The sequence below is a fragment of the Diabrotica virgifera genome, chromosome 4, assembly GCF_917563875.1.
Source record: "Diabrotica virgifera virgifera chromosome 4, PGI_DIABVI_V3a".
NCBI classification, from domain to species: Eukaryota; Metazoa; Arthropoda; class Insecta; order Coleoptera; family Chrysomelidae; genus Diabrotica; species Diabrotica virgifera.
The window spans coordinates 239,503,425-239,525,604 of record NC_065446.1 but is presented as its reverse complement, the minus strand read 5'-3'; the positions used below and the strand labels follow the sequence as shown (position 1 = coordinate 239,525,604).

Sequence of the window (22,180 nt, the reverse complement as noted above, 5' to 3'; positions counted from 1 at the left end):
GTTTCTTTGTGCTTTTTCTTTTGAATATATTTTTGTAAAAAAAAGTATCTTTGACTTTTAAAAGTTATATTTAGATAGGAAATTTAACCAAGAACAATTTTTATGTAGACGTGTTTGTACCAAAAGTGCATAGAACTCACCCTAATGTAACCTGTGCCCAGGGACTAATTCACCCCTTTATCAAAAACGCACCCCTTTAAATGGTAGCATTCCGCGGTTTTTTCATATATAGAGATTCATTGACCATATGAAATAATAAAACCCCGTTAACGTTGTAGTTCCTTTCTATAGTACATAATCAATAGCCTAGAAGAAAGTTACCACCCATTTGTTCCTACATATGGATATCTTTCTCTTAATCCTGTTTATGGCGTCTGCCGCAGTTTCCTTTCCTGAACCGATACTGGCGCGGCGGTCGCCGGGTATTATGATACGAGGAATTTCTTATCAATTTTAGAGATATTCAGTTACGGAGTATTAGATGAGCTGTATTAGAGATTCCTAGAATTTTTTGTTTAGATCGGAGTTTTGTGTATAGATGGATAACTGTTTTGTTAACCGTTTGCCGTGAAAATCGGAAATTCATTTTTTTTTTGCAGATACGGGGAATTAGAATTAAAACGTTGATATGCCATCTTTCTCAATTATTTTTCTCTCCAGTCTTGTCTTCACTTCTTCTTTCTCATGACCCTTAGTGCCCTTCAGGGCATCGTGTGTCGGGTTCCGCCCCTTATCCATTTCTTCCATGCGCTTCTATTGGCGGACAGGTTCTTCATATCTCTTATACTCATGTGTCTCCTATCCCCTATATCCTGGATCTGGTCCATCCATGTCTTCCTCGACCTCCCCTTTTTTCTTGTGTTTCCCATTTTGGCTTCATGTACAGCCGGTTCCTAAAAAAACTGATACGACTCTTAGCAAGATTTCATCATGTTGAGCAGTGTATTTGATTGATCTGACATTATATTTATTATGACAGACAAATAATAAAATAAACAAACAACAAACAACTGATTCATGAAAAAACTAATAAGTATTTTAGAAAAATTTAAACGCAGGATGAAAGATTACATTATTACCGAGGGCGGAAAGCCCCTTAGAATAAACAAGCAGTTTCTATTGAATGAAATATTTGAAATTAAATATCACACTTTTTTTATTTTCAGCCCTGTAACTTATTAAAATAAATATTATAGAAGTTTTCAGGGACTTTCAGCCCTCGGTAATAATGTAGTCTTTCATTCTGAGTTTAAATTTTTCAAAAATATTTATTAGCTTTCTCAGGATTCGAAAAAAAATGAATACAATTAAAATACATTGAGAATTTTGACATGCGTCACAATTTTGCATTAACTCAATGTAAAATTCTAAACTGTTGAATTCCAGCTTCCCTAATTGTTTGACATCAAAAGACATTAGAAACTATTTGTAGATGATTCAAATCTGTATTGAAAACAACTGTTAAAATTGGTCTACGTAATTAAACATATTCCAAAATTTTGTAAAAATGTAATACATTTCAGTTTTCAGCCCTAACTTAGGCCACACACAATGCAATAATGTTCACATTTTTGAACTGTCAATATTTTTATTTTATCATCTATTGTAAAACAATACAGTTGATAAGATACCCTCAGTTGCGGAGAAAGTATTAATAATAAAGATTAATAATAAAGTCTAATAACCGTGGAACAGAATAAGCTATCTGACAAATTTTAAGATTTGGCAGTGACATTGACAGTATGTAAATATTAAGTATTTATCCTTCAAAATACACTGCTCAATTTTCGACAAAATACGCGTCAAGAGTCGTATCAGTTTTTTTTGGAACCAGGTGTACCTTAAAGATTCTTTTGCTCGATTCGTTGTATGTGGCCAAACCAACTCAATTGTTTGTTTTCGATCTTCCTCATTGTCGGTTCTTGTTCCAGCTCTCTCCTTATATCTTCATTTCTGAATCTTTCAAACTTCGTAACTCCAGCTATTCTTCTTATGTATTTCATCTCGGTCGCATTTATCATTGATTCATGTTTCTTTTTTGCACAATCCATGTTTCCGCCCCATATGTCGTTATCGGATTTACTATGCTGTTATATACGCTGAGTTTAGTTTTGTTGTCTATTTCTGACTTTCCAAAAATTGTATTATGTATTTAAACAGTAATACACGTTAGTAGCCTCAAGTCTTCACAAGAATCTCAAAGACCTTCCCTAAGGTTTTTAACATTCATATAGGTCCAGGCTCCTGTAATTCCTTTACCGGTTTCGGGATAAGTATGAGATTGGCCGTTTTCAGATCTCCTGGGAACTCTTGGCTTCTTAGCAGTTTGTTCATAACATCCTGTACCCATTGCACATTCTCCTCAATGATGATGTTTATTATCTTTGGTGCTATCCTATCAGGTCCAGGCGCTTTCCTGCTTTGACCGTTTTTTTAAGCTTCCGTCACTTCTTCCCTTGTGAATTCAGATAAGGGTGTCTCCACCTGGAGTGGCGTAAAATTTACTTTTTCCCTCTGTGGAAAAAGAGCTTGGGCCAGTGCTTTCCTCCGGTTCTCCTCGATATTAAAGAAGCCTCCTGTCCCTTTAAAACACTTGACAACTATTTGACAGGCGTCTCCCAGATATCCTTTTAACATTTTCGCAAAAGTTCTTTCCAACATCTCATTTTTTTGCCATTTATTTCTCGCCCTTCTGTTTCTCGTGACTTTTCCTCTTAGCACGCTCTAGCAGCTGCATAATTCTTCAATTTATAAAATAAATCTATAATATCTATATAATATTATTATATACCTATATGCAGTGCTGTTTTTGTGACGGTACGCGTCGGTACGCCGTACCGGCACCTCTTGGGGCAAAAAATAAAAAAACGACCAAATTACAGACAAATTCATGAATTTTTTCCTTGTTCCCAAATAGCTTTAAAATGCCCTTATTGAGGCTAAATTTAAAAAGTTTTCCCGGGGGCAGACCCCCTTATGAATCCTCCCCAGACCCCCCGGAACATTGCGTACCGGAACCTCTATTGAAAATTGGTACTCTATTGGTACTATTGAAAAATAATACAACGGATAGGTAAAGAAAACGGTCAATACTCACAATCTTAAGCTGGATTTATAGTTTGACGTACTGTATATTTAGACGCAACGTAGACGCACTGGAAAAGATCAACACCGAATTTTGTGTACTCTTGTTTATAAATGAACGTAAACGCATGACGGAACGTAAGAGAAACGTAACGGAACGGAAGAGTTTGCCAACTTTCATCTTTTACAGTGCGTTTCTTGCGTCTGGCCAATCAAAAGGAAGAATTTTGTTCTGTCAACCTAAATGATCCCGCCCTCATCCATTTTGTAAAGTTGTTTATCAACATATTCGAATTTTGTTAATTATTTGTTACAAGGGATGTGTTATTAATTTAATAAAAATATATCACAGTCATAATTTTTAAACTTCAGATAAATATGGGTTGTTCATTAGCCTAATTCGGGGTTATCCACACATAATATACGATAAATCCAATAAACATTTTAAAGACCAGCAAATGGAACAAAATAGTTGAAAATCCCACGGCAACAAGGAGCATACCTTCGTGTATTTCCTAATCCATTGTAACACACAAAACGGGTAAATATTATAATAAATAATAGCATAAACAAATAAACACATCGTTTGTTTGTTCGTATATATAGGCTATGTTGAATTTATTAAGCCAATGTTTCTACTCATGCGCAAAAATTCCACTCCGTCGATTTATAAATTGACATCAATTTACAGTCCGTTTGTTACGTCCACGTTACGTCTCCAGTGCGTCTACGGCATTCTGCACACGAAGCGTATCGTCATAGACGCGTATTAGATGCGACGTACTAAAAGCATACGCTTTCGTGCTACTCACTTGTGTCTTTATGGAATACTGTACACGAAGCGTAAGCGGCGCGGAATCGTTAACGCAGACAAGCTTCTAGCCGCCAGGCGTACAACGTTGTCAGTCGCTTGCAGTACGCTTGAGTGTTAGAACACCTTTTTGACGGAATTTTATGAGAATGGCGGATCAAATATTAAAATTTGTTCAACTGATAATTATCAGTGTTTATACAGTATGGTGCAAATGAAAGGAATAAATTCGTTATTTCGTAACTGGCGACTTTAAGAAAAAATCCCGAAACAGGTCGATTTTTATTTTTAAATTATGATATTCTGGCATATATGTCATACTAGTGCGTAATCAACGATTGTTTTAACGGGAATAGGGGTCGTATGGTAGCTCATTTGAAAGGTTATTCAACTCTCTGTTCAGTAATATAAACATTTTTTACATAATTATTTATACAGGGTGTCCGAAAATATTTTTTAATTAAATTATTTGACAAAAAAAAAAGAATGTATGTAATTTATTTACATAATTTAAAATACATTTTACTGTTACCCGAAAACAGAAAAAAATGTTTATTTCACAAATAAACATTGTTTTTCGATTAAATTTAAGCCAAAATGTTCAAGCCAGCTCCCGCCAGTCACTTGCCTCTTAGAAGTTTGAACAATTAATTTAAGCGAAAAGCAATGTTTATTTGTGAAATAAACATTTTTTTTCTGATTTGTGACAGCAGTAAAATGTATTTTGAAGTAAATAAATTACATATATTCTTCTTTTTTTGTCAAATAATTTAATTTAATATTTTTTTGGACGCCCTGTATAAATAATTATGTAAATGACTATATTACTGAATAGAGAATTGAATATCCTTTCAAGTGAGCTAGCACACGACACATATTCTCATTTAAAAAAAATCGTCAATTACGTCATCACGCCCAGATGGATGACGTCACTAGTATGCGATATATGCCAAAATATCTTAATTTAAAAATAAAAATCAACCTGTTTCGGTATTTTTCCTTAAAGTCACCGGTTTATGAAATAACGAATGTATTCCTTTCATTTGCACCATACAATATAATAATACGCTACAAGAGTACTCCAGAAAAGATGTGACTGTTAAATAACCTATATAATAACCTGTGTAAATAACCTTCTGTTGTAGTTTTTGTAGATACATATAAGGATGCACCCAAAATTTCCTCTGTTTCTTTTTTTTGCGGTGGCGAAGGTAATTTAACAAAAGTAAGTCCTCTTCATCACTGGACATCTTTGCAACTACTGTAAAAGCATAGAAAACCTTAAAACAACACTAGAAAATCAAATCGTTTGCGGATTTTAAGGCGTAAAGGAATCGTCGCTGCATGACGAAACTTATACGCGTCTATGATGATACGCCTCGTGTGCAGAATGCCTACGTCTACGCTACGTCAAACTATAAATCCAGCTTTATCCTTTATTGTTGTTAAAAAATTGGCTACCAGTTTCGGGGCTTATAATAATTTATGTCCCATCATCAGGCCAGAATAAGAGGTCAAATTGTTTGTTGTTAAAACAAAATCAAAAGATATCAGTTACAAGTAGGCTTGCAGAAAAACAAACAAGAACCAGAAAACATCAAGGGCCGCCTGATAAAAATTTTTGGAAAAAGTGTGTTCTAAAAAAATGAATGTTTGTTTGTAATGTCCATCGTGTTATATACTTTAAATGTTTTATTCATTGACAATTCAAACATAACAGAAGAATAAAAAACACCAATAAACTCCATCATCGGAAGTTAGAAGACGTGCAGACAAAAACAGCTGTAACACACAATAGAAGTACTTAACCACATCAACTATAGACTAAGAGCCGCTATAGGTGAAATTTCTTAATCATTTTAGGCACGATGGGACCCTATAACTTAAATAGTAGAACCTAAAAGAAAACGTTTAAACACTGTGCCGTCACTTTTCAGTGGCGCATCAAACTTTCCACTTATGGACGGGATAAATAAATTAAAAGTTACCCTCCCTTACTAACAGAATTAAATTTTTTCTATTTTTTTAAGTGCTATTAACACGTAAGATTCAGCGTAATTTTAACCCACCACCTCCTTCCCCCTGCCCCCACGATCAAAAACTTCATTTTTCGTTTTTATTTTTTTTTTGTGGGATGCAATCAATTTTAAAATTTCAAAAAATTCACACGCATAGCTGAGGCTTTTATAAAACATGTCTATTTTTTATAGACCCGTGCGTAGGTAGAGTGTACATAACCTCAAAAAAATAAAAGAAAAATTTTTTTTTCAAAAAAGCGTATAACATTTTTTGGGGAATAGCTGCAGGTCTAATTTTTTCTTATTCTTGTGTGTTTTATCAAACACTATATTTCTGATTTTTTTCAGATTTTTCTGTAAGGCTCGCCCCCTTCAAAAATCCGAAAAACTGTTTTTTGGGGGGTTTTTGGGAATTTTCCCTATTTTATAGACTTCATAATATATCAAATAAATTTCGTTTTTATAGGTTATATGTAACTTGAAGTAACTGAGTCCTTTAGAATATTTAAAAATGAGAGAAACACGTTCAAACCCCCCAAAACCCCCTTAAAAAACAGTTTTTTGATTTTTGAAGGTGACCAGCGTTACAGAAAAGTCTGAAAAAAATTAGAAATATAGTGTTTGATAAAATACACAAGACTAAGAAAAAATTAGATCTGCAGCTATCCCCAAAAAAAAGTTATATACTTTTTTCCAAAAAAAAAAATTTTAAATTTTTTTGAGGTTATGTACACTCAACTTACAGGTCTATAAAAAATATACGTGTTTTTTAAAAGCCTTAACTATGCGCGTGAATTTTTTGAAATTATAAAATTGATTGCATCCCACCAAAAAAAAAATAAAATCGAAAAATAAAGTTTTTGATGGTGGGGGTAGGGAGAAGGGGGTGGTGGGTTAAAATTACGATGAATCTTATGTCTTAATCACATAGAACTTAAAAAAATGAAAATAACTGAATTCTGGTAATGAGGGAGGGATTTTTTAATTTATGTATCCTGTCCATAAGTGGAAAGTTCGATGCGCCACTATCGACGCATATGCCACTGAAAAGTGACGGCACAGTGTTCAAACGTTTTCTTTTAGGTTCTACTATTTAAGTTATAGGGTCCCATCGTGCCTAAAATGATTAAGAAATTTCACCTATAGCGGCTCTTAGTCTACTAGTACATATTATGGTATCATTTTGCCAGATAATTTGATGCAATTTTTCAATTTTTAAAAACACACACAACTAACTAAAATCCCTTGCCTAACATCTGAATGAACGAGGTCCTATCGTGAGGAGATGATGACTTCGAATGCATTCACATACCTTAGCTGCAAGCCTACTTGTAACTGATATCTTTTGATTTTGTTTTAACAACAAACAATTTTACCTCTTATTCTGTCCTGATGATGGGACATAAATTATAAGGCCCGAAACCGGTAGCCAATTTTTTAACAACAATAAAGAATAAGATTGTGAATATTGCCCCTTTTCTTTACCTAACCATTGCATTTATGGACTCACACTTGCAACTGTTTCATCATTTGAAAAACAATAATTGGTGCATCTTACCTAACATACTGAAATGTCCAGAATTGTGGATGCTGGGAAATACTAATTTTCCTGGCAGGCTCAGTTTCGGTGCTTCTTTGGCCACACCACCTATGTGCAATTTTCTAGCTACCACACCTACGGGGTTTTCGGCGGGGCGCGTGGCCACCTTGAAACAAATAAAAGTATTGTTAAGTTTTTCTGTGAGTTCAGAGGTAAAGTGAAGCAAAAGTGGTTTTAAATACAAAAAAACTCACTAAATAACAAATAATATTTCAAATTCTAATAATTACATTAATAATTATCGCTTAAAATTCACAATGATATCGCTTACAAACAATTTATCAATATCAACTGATAACAAGCCATATCAGCGGCTTAAAATTCCTTTTCTTTGTATTTTAGGAGGTATCTTCTTGCAGTAGCGTCTCCTATCGGAGGTTGGCTACCATCACAGATCACAGCAATCTTAACTTTGTTGGCTGCAGCTCTTAACAACTGTATTGAACTGCACCCATACCGCTCTCTTAAATTTCGCAACCAGGAAATCCTCCTACGTCCCACATTTCCCTTTCCCGAGATTTTTCCTTGGATTATGAGTCTTAGCAGAGAGTACTTTTCTCTTCTCATTATGTGGCCTAGATATTCCAGTTTTTTCGTTTGTGTAGTTTTTATGACTTCGCATTCCTTCCCCATCTTCAGCAAAACATCTTGATTTGTTACTCTCTCTGTCCATGGTATTTTCCACATTCTCCTGTAGCACCACATCTGGAATGCCTCAATGTTTTTTATGTTTATCTTTTTCAGTGTCCAAGCTTCCATGCCGTACAGCAGAACGGAGAAAACATAGCACCTTAACATTCTCGTTCTTAAGTTAATATTTATGTCCCGGCTGCATAGGAACTTTTTCGAACCTTTTAGGAGGTATATAAGAACCTAAACCATAGAGTCTGGAAGAGAAAGAGTCAGAAGAGTGGAACACTGGAAGAAAGAAAAGACTAGGAAATTAAGAAAGGCAAGTCTTACCGAGATATTATATTAAACGATCATGCAACTAAGGAGGTTTGTGAGTACATACATACAAACTGTCGTATATTCAGTTTTCTTAAGTGGAACTATTGGGTCGATGTCTGTAATAAGAAGAAAACGAACAGCTAAATGTCGGAAAGATTTGTTAGTTGAGTATATTCTTGCCGGATATAGAGTTTTCAGAGAATTTTTAGAAGGTTATACACAAGTACCACAAAAAGTTAATGTTTAGGCTGGGATTGTTGAAAATCGGATAGTGGACCCATATTTTTTCAACATCAATTTTAATGCAGATGTTTAATTATACTTTTTACATTTTGACCTTATCACATCATTAGCAGTCATGTTTTCACATTAAGAAGATCCGTATGTACTGTTTAATAATATCTGGTTTCAACAAGACGGTGCCCCGCCTTATTTTATGAATGATTTGCAGAATTATCTTGAGGAAATATGTCAATATCGATGAATAGATAAAAGAGGGTTCATTGAATGGACACGGTGATCTACGGATTTAATCCCCTTAGAATTTTCTACCTATAATATCATTCAGACTATCGCTGATTTATTCCAACATCGAATTGGCCACTATCAGATAGTTAATGACAATTTTGAACACTTGACTTAATTAAAGGTTTTTCGTGTATCATTTCTCGTCATCTCTCCTGTAGTAGACGATATTACCTACCGATAAAGACGACATCGACGAAGATACCGTCGATGAGCCGGGACAAGTTTTACAAAATTTACATCTTATGATAATTCAAATCTAAATAAAGATGATAACTATGCCAAAATCAGACCTTTTGATTTAGTAGATATATTTACCATTCATTAATTTGAATATGGTCTCGGTGATGATAAAATGTTAGAGCTGCTATCAAAATTTGAAAAACCGAGTAATCATAATTATTTTTTGACAATTTTTTTCTTCTTCAGATTTATTTATACATCTAAAATCTAAAGGGTTTTTTGCTACTAGTACAATCCACCAAAACAAAACAAATCATTGTTCACTTGAAAATAGTAAAAGTACAGTGGAACTCCAATAAGTCGGCCTCCGATAACCCGGAAGTCCGGCTAACCCGGACCTATTTTAAGACAATATTTTTAAGACAATATTTATCAGACAAAGATTTCAACAATAAAAACGTAATACAATTGTAACGTAAAAACACAATCGGAATTGAGTGAATTTTTTACCAAGAAATGAACAATACTGTATACAACTTCAAATGTAATTTAGATAAAAAAAACATGAAATCCTTTATAAAAGGTATATTTGTTACAATCCCTATACAGGGCTACATCACAGAACAAACAGAATTAGTTTTCAATCGGTTGACCGATCGTCATCAGTGTTTTCTTGGATCTAACATGCTAACCACCAAAGTAAAAAATATTTGGGTAAAAACCCTTTAAAATTAATCCGTCATAGCAACATATAAAAATGATGTGAATTTGAACATGGATGGTTAAAATATCCAATGTTTCACGCTCGAGGTACCATTGAGCTAAATTTGACTTGTTCACATCATGGCTGTATGGAAGCAAGTGCTTGCTTGCTGTGAAACAGTATTATTGTTAATTGCTGTAAAATTTAACATGAAATCAATAAATTTCGAATGTCGCAAATGGAATTTAATTTATATTATTGCCTAGAGTCTGATCAAATCTGAAAAACAATATTGAAATACTGTTTGAAATTTTTCCGACTTCCACAATGTTTAAGTGATAGTAGTAAACAAAAATAACCCGTTTAGGCCTTCTTATAATTAATTAAAAAAAATTATAATGCATAAACGCACTTTTCTTACAAAAAATTTAATTTTTTTTTTCATTTTTGTTTTAACTACACAAATTAATTGCCAAAAACGCGTTTTTCAAAATAATTTTCTCATTCTACGAGTTACCGGTTAAAATATGGGTTAAACATTAATGTAAAGTTGTATTCAAATATCTCTATGTCGGTGTTTCTTTATAGAATAAATTGCTTTATTCAATAAAACGCCTATACAATCAATAAAAACACGTTAATAATATATTATATTTATAAATTTAACACAATAATTAACCTATGACACGTTCGCATGATTAAAAAAAACAATTATAAAAGCCCGCACGCGCTGTGTAGAAATAATTAGAAATAATATGTCATCCTTCTAATTATTATTGTCCGCCAACACAGGAGTGGACTTGAAACCGCAAGAAAAAATTTACATAAAAAAATGAGGAAGCGATACACGAATTGTCGTGTTTTTTGTTTTGTTTTGAAATTTCTATAAAATTGTAAACGGGAGTCATAATACTAGGATATTATGTAATTTACTTAAAAGAACCTTGATCGATGCGAAAAGTTTTATTACCCGTAATTAGTATACCTAGTTAGTGATGTCATTTAAGGAATTTAATGATAGATTTAATTCATTCTATAATATAAGATATACACGGTGTCAATTTTCTGATCAATTTCCGATCGTTCATATTTTTGTTCTATAAAATATGTGCCTTTTAACTTAATTTTTCAGCGGGAATTTTAAGTTTGAAATGTGCCATAATATCAGCACAACTTTAAAATTAATTAGTAGTTTACTCACATTACTACACCTCAAGACTGGAAGAATTATTATACTATTGAGAAACTTACAACACGAAAATAGGAATGTACAACGAAATGTGCAGCTGATAGAAATTGAGTCACTCTATCCGAATGGAAGTATGCAAACATTTGAAACATCATGAATTCTTCGTCATGTGCCTCATACTATAGGTTATGCCTATATATCGTCTTCATGTGCCTCATACTATAGCCTTTAGAGGCTATAACCTCGTTTTTCAATACCATTTATACCAGCGCAGCGGAAAACTTCCTAATGGCTGGTCTAATTCACTGTTTATAGCTCTACCTAAGAAGACAACAGCAAAAACCTGTGCTGATTACAGAACCACCAGTTTGTTAAACCATTTATTGAAAATTTTTCTGAAGGTAATACATGGTCGTATCTACAATAAATGCGAGGAATACCTGGATGACACACAGTTTGGTTTCCGTAACGGGTTTGGAACGAGAGAGGCATTATTTGGAATGAACGTACTTGCTCAAAGATGTCGAGATATATCTGTAGACATATGCTGTTGTTTTATTGACTTCCAAAAGGCATTTGATCGTGTTAAGCACTCTATATTGATCGAAGCTCTAAAAGACATAGGCTTGGACGGCAGAGATGTTCGAATAATTGCAAATTTATATTGGAATCAAACAACATCAGTTTTAGTAGATGGTGCAGAATCACAGGCTCTTAATATTAAAAGAGGAGTACGGCAGGGATGCCTCTTGTCACCACTGCTTTTCCACGTTTACTCCGAAAGAATTTTCAGAAAAGCTCTTTCTGAAAAACAAGAAGGAATACTTGTGAACGGTGAAGTCATCAATAATTTGCGATATGCGGACGATACAGTACTCCTAGCTTCTAGTCAAGAAGATCTGCAAACACTACTTGATAGTGTCGTTGAGAGTTGTAGGGAGGCAGGTCTGGATCTGAACATACGGAAAACCAAAATACTCGTAATAAGTAAACAGCAGCATATAAAACCGCCTATATATGTAAATAATACCAAACTTAAGCAAGTTGATAAAATCGTTTACCTTGGACAGCAACTAAATTGTAACGCAGAAAGTCACGGCTAAATTAGATCTAGGATAGAGCAGGCTAGAGCCGCTTTTAGAAGGATGTCACAAGGTGTTATGTAACAGAGACCTAAAATTGGCATTGAGGATCCGCCTACTTCGCTGCTACGTGTTCTCGGTCTTACTTTATGGTGTCGAGTCCTGGACTGTGAATAAAATCGATCTAAATCGCCTTGAGGCTTTCGAAATGTGGTGCTATAGAAGAATTTTAAAAGTTTCCTGGGTGGAGAAGATTCGAAACTCCACAATACTAGAACGTCTCAGCAAGACTACTGAGATCATAAAAAGCATCAAGCAGAGAAAGCTGGAGTACTTCGGACATGTAATGAGAGGTCCCAAACATAGGTTGCTACAAAATATTATGCAAGGAAAAATAGCAGGCAAACGCAGTCCAGGACGAAGAAGAACCTCATGGTTGAAGAACTTGCGAAATTGGTATGGTGTTAATACAAGCATGCTATTTAGGGTGGCAGTGAATAAAATTAAGATAGCTATGATGGTAACCAACGTTCTGAGAGGACATGGTACATGAAGAAGAGGAAGTGCCTCATACTTTAAGGGCATTGGCGACCATCATGGCCTATTTAACTCTGTCTGCAGCGGTTATGAAGAGTTCTATTGTCGTTTTCCACTCCACTACTTTTAATTTTTCAACCAGGATGCCTTCCACTTTCCCTTGTATAACTAAATGCATCAACTCATATTTTTCATTTCTTAGTTTGTGACAATAGCTATTTGCATAACAAAGGAGGAAGGTGCTACTTTTCATCCCGAGAATGAAGTCTACTGCCCGACGCGTAGCGGAGGGCAGTAATCATTCAAGGGAGGAAAAGGCACTTTACTCCCATGTTATACATATGGTTTTTCCACCTTCCTCAAATAACAAGTAATTTTTTTATTTTTACTTAATTTATTTATGTAACTAACCAACAAAATTTATTAAAATTAAACTAACAAGTAGGTACAATATATCTGTCAACTGTTAAATATAAGTCAAATTATTAATGTAAACATTGTTAAATCAAAATAACAATTTACTGTTTTTTACCATTCTGCAAAATACAGGGTGTTTTATTAATAAACGTTAAAATGTATAGATACTTACGTAATAGAAAATAGATATTGTACAGGGCGTTAATAAGCTATATTTCATGAATGAAATACCATGACGTCACTTTTACTTTTCCTCCCTAGGGAGGAAAAGTACAACTTTGCTCCCTACAATCAGGTCCGGAAAGGTATACTTTCGGTAGAGGTAGGTGGAAAAAGTTTTTTCTTTCCTTCATAGTGTTGAGTATTTCTTTCTCTTTTCGAATCATGAATAAGTTATTTAAATTATTAATTACCGATTTGGCACTAATGCCACTGCATGGGAAAGCAAATGGGAATTTGTAATACTTATCTATTATCGTTAGAATATAACGATTCTTGGTATTCGAAGAAAGACACTGATGCTTTAAATTCGAAGGGAGATTTGGCTATTATGAGCTTCGCAAAAGGTCCCTCATTTTTAAAGCAGTACCTCGTCTGACTTTAGCACATACTTCACAGTCACGAGTCATAGTCATGACTTCATCGAGAGAGAAAGGTAAATTCTTTGATTTTATCCAGTGGAACATAGGTGTTACCCCTGGATGACAAAGTGCTGTGTGAAGTAACTTGAGTTCTGATGCACCTAACGTCGTGGTAGCAGCGCAAAAGCAGATGCGCTATAAAGTATCCGCTGCTTGGTTGTCTTTTCCTGGTCGATATAGTTTGTCATATTGACTTTGTGTTGAACATAATTGTTACAGATCAGTGATGATTGTGAAAGACTACAAGAAAATGATGTCACTTTTTTAGATATTCAACCATAGCATACGCTTCTTTCCCCGCATTAGAATGGTTTAGCTTGCTAGAGTTAAGCGATCTTGACAAGAAAGCAACGGGTCTGGAATCCTGACTCACGGTTACAGTAATCGAGTGTTCTGAAGCATCAGTTTCAAGAACAAATGGCATATTCCCGTTAATAGTGAACGGACAACTTTGCGACAATAGAGAGATCATAGAGATGCAATGTCATTTGGTGGAGGCTTTTTAACAAGGGCTGTAGTCTGCTACTATCGAGTTTTATGACATGGTTTGGACCTATAAGTTTTGGACCAAGTAAGTTTACTACTGTTTCATTGAATTTGGTCTTCGTTTTGTTTAAAGTCAAGCAATATTTGTCGGTGGCTTTCAGAACGATTTCAAGATTTTAGTCATGTTCTACCTTCGTTTTACAACAAACAGTTCTGCCATCAATGTAGGCATATGTCCTTTCGATATTTTCTTTGAGTGAGCCACTCGATTGTTCTTTGGAAACTGTATACACCATTGGTAAACACCAAACGGAATACGACCCAACAGGTCGTGTTAATTATTAACTATAACAATGTAACATTATAATAACTTTACAGCATTTAATGGGTTTTGACCCATATATTTTTAGTGGCTATTACGTAACCTGCGTTACGTAATACTTGAACGGTCCCACTGATGATGGAATTGTCACTCCGAAAACGTCCTGTGGTGTAGCCCGACGTGGTCTTTTAATACAAATATACCTTTTATAAAGGATTTTTATTAAATTTTTAAAAATATTTTAGGTTGTTATGTATTTTTATAAGAAAACAAGTAACTTACCTTAACCATAACATTAGTGCTAAATATGTACGACGAGAAAAACACCCAAAACACATCATATATCAACAGTCCAGTGAGAAGCAACGTCGATACTTTCAAACTGGGTAATCTCACAAAGGCGATAAAAGCTACACACAGTCCCATACCCATAGCGTCCATGAGCAACCAGTGACCTACAACAAACAAATACTTAACATGTAGTAACGGGTAAAGTACATTACAGGAAGCAGTGGCGGCTCGTATAACTTTAGGAAGGTAGTGCCAGAATCCGGGCAGCTGCCTAAATTTTTTGTGGCGGTTTTACGATATGGTCAAAAAGGATATAAAATATAAATAGAGTATCACGATAAGCTGAATTTAATTGGGTTTTTATATTTAACTTACCAAGCATTGAAAAGCTAAAAACGTTATTCATGTGCACTTTAGATTTTTCATGGGATTTCAATTTCTCCCATATATGTACAAGATCATCGGTGCCTTTGTTTGACCAAGTCTCGTCACCTCCAAACAAAACGCATACAAAACAGAAGAGTTTATTAGTTTGTTCGCAACCACACAACCAGCTATTTTTATCATAAATAATTTTATTAAACTTACGACAGCGAAGTTTTTGTCCATTTCCACTTTGTTTTTCAATTTTTAAATCGGGTAAAGGCCGACCGAGTTCTTTAATTTGTAGTTTTTTTTTCTAACGAAAAACCACCAAAAGAGTTTTTTAATATACTAATTTGATTCATTGTCAATAAATAAATTAAACGTAGAAAATAATCAAAATATTATTTTTATACCTACGACACCCACGATCACAACGCACTAACTAATAATTACAAATTAAAAAATATAGTAGAGTATAAACACAAATATACAATACAGTAGTAGACAATAAACACAATAGCGTCAAGCGAACGCGAAAAGAAACTAGAAATATGTAGATCTAAAACATTGTATCTTAAGATCCACTAACTTCCTTTTCGAGATTTCGAGCCTGGCACGGAGACTCCAATTTAAACGTATGTTAAAAGTGCAATACCGCTCTCTCTCTGTCACTTACACAGGATGCTCATACAATCTTTCTCTTTTCTCACGAGCCACTATGCCGTTCGGCACTGGGATTTTTATGATTTTCATCCTTTATCCGGTCAGCTGTGGGTGGCCAGAGTCGGTAGATTTGCATTGCGCTACACAGTTGCCAGATTTGATATAATTTATAAAAATAAAGAGAAATATTCACAAAAAAAATAAACAGGCATTAAAATGTTTTTAAGATAAAAAATATGTTTCTGCATAGTTAGCAAGGTAGTGCCATGGCTCTATGGCACTACCTCACGGGCCGCCACTGACAGGAAGCGAAAGTTTTACTTTAATAAGATTAAAAATAACATTAAAATAATACTTTTATTGAGACCACCTACATGAGGTTTACCAAGCACTAAACAATAATCTTTATACTGCCACTGTTTTCTGTCAAAGCTTTTGATCGTGTAAATCACGACATCTTGATTAAAAAATTTAATTTCTCTGGAATTCGAGGTATTTCTTTGAATTGGTTCCAATCCTACTTGAATAATAGGAAACAACTAGTTACAGCAAATGATACTGACTCTAGTCTCAAAAACATTGTATGTGGAGTACCACAAGGTTCAGTATTGGGTCCTCTTCTGTTCCTTATCTTTATAAATGACATCACTAATTTAAAAATCGATGGGAAAATTTTTCTTTTTGCTGATGATACCAGTATCACTTGGAGCAACTCAATTATTGCATCTCTTCATAAAACTATAACTTCGGATCTACTGACGGTAAAGACCTGGTCTGACTCTAATTTACTCTCTTTTAACGTAGATAAAACAGTAGCATTATCCTATAAAGGAGCTCTTCAACCTTTTTCTTTTAATAACAGCCAGATCAGTACCGTTGAGTCTGTAAAATTTCTTGGTATTTTTTTAGACAGCAACCTCAAAATGGTCCCTTCATATTAGACCAGGGCGCATCTGTAAAAATATTAGCACATTTGGACGTTGAGAGGTGACTCAAATTTTTTTGCAGACATTGCTTAAAAATAACTCAAATAATAATATTTAAGTTATCCTCCCTCTCAAAAAGGTCTGGAACATTGTTTAAATAATCAAAATGTCAAAAAAGGAAGCAAAAATTCAATTTTTTTCTTCGTTTTTTGATTATAACTTTAACACTATTCATTTTAGACAAAAGTTGTGCTGACATAAAAGTTGCGAAATTAAATTCCCTATAACATAGAATTATCTAAAAATAAAAAAATAGTCACCCTTGTTGCAAAATAGCAATAATTGCGAAAAAAACCATACAAAAACAAGTATCCGCATTTTACGTATTTCAACCATTTATGCTACACCTAGGACCTCCATATTTTACCCAGAAAAACCTTATGATGCAGTAAAACAATACTGTAAATTTCGTTAAGATCGGTTCAATAGATTTTGCACAATAAATTTTGCAATCCAGCTTTCGCAAAAAAAATTCATTTTTTCAAAATGTTACAGGACTGAAAATAAAGCAGGTAGTAAGTTAAACATTTTTTTGCTTACAGAAGTGTACTGTACCTTTCATTTGCAATTCGCAAAACTAAAATCGATGAACTACCACGGCGTCAGGAATTTTTTTAAATAAACATTAATTATTGGTGCTACGCGCAGGACAGCGGATAGTTTGCTCTGATTGGGCATTCCAATGACCTTTGACAATGATTGATATATTTTAATTTTTATTACATTTCGATATAAATAAATAAATTTGTTTATTGCAAAATAAAACACATACTTTTCCTTTGAAATAACACTTTTTTAGCAAAAACTTTCTTTGTTCATATATTTTAACTTAGAGAATAAAAGTTTATTGTTTTTAAACATATGCAATTGTTTAAACAATATTTCACAAACAATAATAAAATTAGTTTGATTTTTGTGGAATTAAAATATTAAAATACAACAAAATATAGAGTAAGAAAATAATATATTAGATAAAGATTGGAAAAAATTTTGGTGGAAATCAACTTGTGTGAATCAAACACCGCTGTCCTGCGCGTAGCACCAAAAATTAATGTTTATTTAAAAAAAAATCCTGACGCCTTGGTAGTTAACCGATTTTAATTTTGCAAATTGCAAATGAAAGGCACAGTATTCTTCTATTTGCAAAAAAAAATTAACTTGCTATCTGCTTTATTTTCAGTACTGCAACATTTTGAAAAAATTAATTTTTTTTGCGAAAGCTGGATTGCAAAATTTATTTTGCAAAATCTGTTGAACCGATCTTAACTAAATTTACAGTATTATTTTATCATATCACAAAGTTTTTCTGGGTGAAATATGAAGGTCCTAAGTTTAGCAGAAATGTTTGAAAAACGTAAAATGCGAATACTTTTTTTTTGTTTTTTTTTGCAATTATTGCTATTTTGCAACAAGGGTAACAATTTTAAAAATTTTTAACTAATCTTATATTGTAGTAAATTTAATTACGCAACTTTTATTTTAGTATAACTTTTCTCGGAAGTGAATACTTTTAAAGTTATAATCAAAAAGCCAAGAAAAAAATCTAATTTTTCCTTCATTTTTTGACGTTTTGATTATTTAAATAATGTTCCGGACCTTTTTGAGTGGGAGGATAACTCAATTATTATTATATGGGCCAATTTCAAGCAATATCTGCAAAAAAATTGGGGTCACCTCTCAACGTCCATCTCAAAACAGATCCGCCCTGGACTATATCGATTCGTTAAGTAAGAAACTCGCCTCCGCTTGCTATACAATAAGATCTGTATCAAGGTAACTCAATTTAGCATCTTCTAAAATAACATACTTTTCGTTGTTCCGACTCTCAGCTTCGATATGGTCTTCCTTTTTGGGGTTCTAGTACAGCTGCTCAATTTGATGTTATTTTTAAATTGCAAAAAAAGAGCAATAAGATATCTGTTTGGCCTCAGAAGATCTACACATTGCAGAAGTTACTTCAGAGATCACGGAATTTTAACACTTCCATCTTTCCAAAGTACCATAAAATGACAAAAGGATATCTATCTAAAAGACCATATTATTCAATACAAGAATTTCTTAATGAAGAAAATTGGGTTTCATACGCAGTAGCTTATACTTGTCAGTTCCTAATGTTGTATTTTATTTGTTGTAAGTATGTTCAATTTGCAATTTATATAAATTTTGCAATAAATTGTTTTTGTCTTTGCTTTTATATCTTATATACTGTATATTGGCGATTTATCTAATTTTAATAAATTGTAGTTGTTATTTGTTATTGATATTATTTTTCTTTTGACTGTATGTAAGCTTTGTCCATAAAATTGTAAAAATTTTCAGTGACAATAAAGCATATTTCTATTCTATTCTATAACATGGGTGTAGATAAAAATGCGAGGAAGATCACTATTGTTAAGTATTATAAAACTGGAAAGACTAGAACCAAAGAAAGGAATAACCTTAGGAATGTGGATGCTCAACTTGGACCATAGCATCATTGGTGATGAATAATTTAACTCGAGCATGGTCAAGATAAAAGGAAAACATCGGGGCTAATGAATATAAAAAGAAACTCACGTTATAGATGATACACTCTATATACATGCGATTATAACAACTTTTCTGATTGGAAAATTTAGTATTTATTAATTATTTTATTAAGACCAGCTACTGAGTTATATACTAAATTTAAAATCAAGATGCAATAGAAATAAACAAACCCCAGACACGTTAAATGCTACTAGGAGCACTCCCGAATCATAATTTACAATATATACAGGGTGAGGCAGATAACTGGCCTATTAGAAATATCTCGAGAACTAAAGGCAACAGAATCATGAAAATTGGAATACACGGGTTTTGAAGGATGATCTATTAAATGAAAATATTTTCATCTCTTTGCAACTTCCGGTTATACCGGAAGTTAATTATAACTTCGTTTTTTTAAATGGGACACCCTGTATATTTTTACATTTTTGGATTCTCTTCGATGTCTTCTTTCTTAAAATATGAGGATTTGTAATGTTATACAGGGTATTTTAAAAGATAATTACGTTTTTTATTAATTTCGTAGCAATCTCCACACCCTGTAGAATTTTAGTAGTTTGACAACTAAAACTCTACTTACGTTCAAATGATTTTTAATATAGTCTACTATTGTTAAGAATCATTAGGATAGCTAAATTTTTAATTTTAGTATACAGGGTTGGTCGAAACTCGGAATGAGTATTTTCTGAGTTTTCTTAAATGGAACACCCTGTATTTTAGTATTGTAATGAAATGATATTTTATGGTACTTTTTTATTTCTTAAGCATTCCCTATACCTAACTGCTTTAATTTGTGCTTAATTGTTAGTCGCACCAACAATCTTAATTACGTATGTATTTTAATAGCTAAACCATTATTGGTAATTTTAAGGATCAGTCTGGATTAATATGTATTTATTTCTGAAAAATTAATTGTAATTGATTATTTTCACGGCCAACCTAATAAAATTTTACGTATTTTTTGTTGCAATTAATGTTTAGCTTTAATCACCAATAACTCACAAATTAAAGCAGTTAGGTATAGGGAATACTTATAAAATAAAAAAAGTACTATGAAATACCATTTCATTACAATACTAAAATACAGGGTGTTATATTTAAGAAAACTCAGAAAATATTCATTCCGAGTTTCGACCAACCCTGTATACTAAAATTTCAAAATAAGCTATACTAATAATTCTTAACAATAATAGACTATATTAGAAATCACTTGAACGTAAGCAGAGTTTTTAATGTCAAACTATTACAATTCTACAGGGTGTGAATGTTGCTACGAAATTAATAAAAAAACGTAAACATCTTTTAAAATACCCTGTATAGTATTACAAAATTTCATATTTTAAGAAAGAAGATATTGAGGAGAATCCAAAAATGTAAAAATATACAGGGTGTCCCATTTAAAAAAACCAAGTTATAAGCAACTTCCGGTATAACCGGAAGTTGCAAAGAGATGAAAATATTTTCATTTAATAGATCATTCCTGAAAACCCCTTTATTCCAATTTTCATGATTCTGTTACCTTTAGTTCTCGAGATATTTCTAATAGGCCAGTTATCTGCCTCACCCTATATACATTGTAAATCCCAAATCATGATTTCCAAAGTGTATGCATTGTAAATTATGATTCGAGAGTGCTCCTAATAGCATTTAACGTGTCTTGGTTTGTTTATTTCTACTGCATCTTGACTGTAAATTTAGTATAGTTATATGTGAGATAATTGCTCACATATAATAATTACCAAAGAAAATAAATGCAATTCAAATTAAAGGCTTCCAATAATGAACTTGTGCTACCAGGTGTCATTATCATGATTATGTTATTATCGACAAGGATGAATTGTTGCTCAATCCAGATATGCACTTAATCGCATACATTCCTTTGTATACCAAATATGTACGATGTTCTTTAATGATTCACAGTATTAGCAAAGAACGATATAATCAATATTGAAAGTAATTGTATTTGGATACAATATAACAGAATATCTATTAGAATTATTGTAGTAACAAAAACAAACAATATTAACCAACAAGCTTATTTGTACAGTATAGGTACATTAAAAATTCGATTTCTAGTTGTTTATTAATAGTTTTGTTTTTATTTTTGTACAAGGATATATTGATATAATAACGTAATAATTAGCCTATACCGGTTCCGTTAAAAAAAAATCGTTACCATGGAAACCAAGAATAATTTACTAGAAACTTGACAAAAAGTCAAACCAACGTTGCGCAAGAAAATTATAAACAAAAGGAATGTCGCCCAAATTATAAAAATTGACATATTTTAGTATCGAGCCTTCATCAAATATACGTATTTGAAGTGGTTAAAACCTAAGCAAGTTTACGAAGATGTACTTAATAGCTTTGGCAATCAATTTCTTGAGACAGTTAAAAATTTAATTGCAAGATTCTTATTCTCCCGCTCCCATTCAGGAGTCGGGATGTGAATGTGGTTTGTAATTTATCCATTTTTGCACTTTCTTCTCTTCTTTGCTAATTCCTTCATCTCCTCTACGGTTTTTCCTATTTCCCTTTTATGCTCTTCTATTTGGTCCAGCCATTTCTTTCTTGATCTCCACATTCTTCTTTTCGTTGATTTTCCCATTTCCATTATTCTCTCTACCAGTCAGATTTGATCCATTCTTACCACGTGACCGAACCAATTCATTTGTTTAATAATTTTGTGTTAAGATTGACTTCCCTTTCTCGTATTTTTGTGCATTATATTTTTATAAACAAGAGGAGTACTATCCCCCTGTTTTATTCCATTCCTCACCTCAAGTTCCTCTAACCTCT

At 33.1% G+C, this 22,180-nt stretch overlaps 1 protein-coding gene across 1 annotated transcript in view; it reads right to left on the bottom strand.

Annotated features, from left to right (window-relative positions):
- LOC114327146 (signal peptide peptidase-like 3) overlaps positions 1–22,180 on the bottom strand; it is an 85,780-nt gene that overhangs the window by 22,421 nt on the left and 41,179 nt on the right. Inside the window, exons 4-5 of the mRNA XM_050648821.1 lie at positions 14,832–15,004; positions 7,472–7,619 (exon numbers count right to left, since the gene is read on the bottom strand). Coding sequence (XP_050504778.1) covers positions 7,472–7,619; positions 14,832–15,004 — 321 coding nt within the window. The remainder of the gene's footprint in view (positions 1–7,471; positions 7,620–14,831; positions 15,005–22,180) is intronic.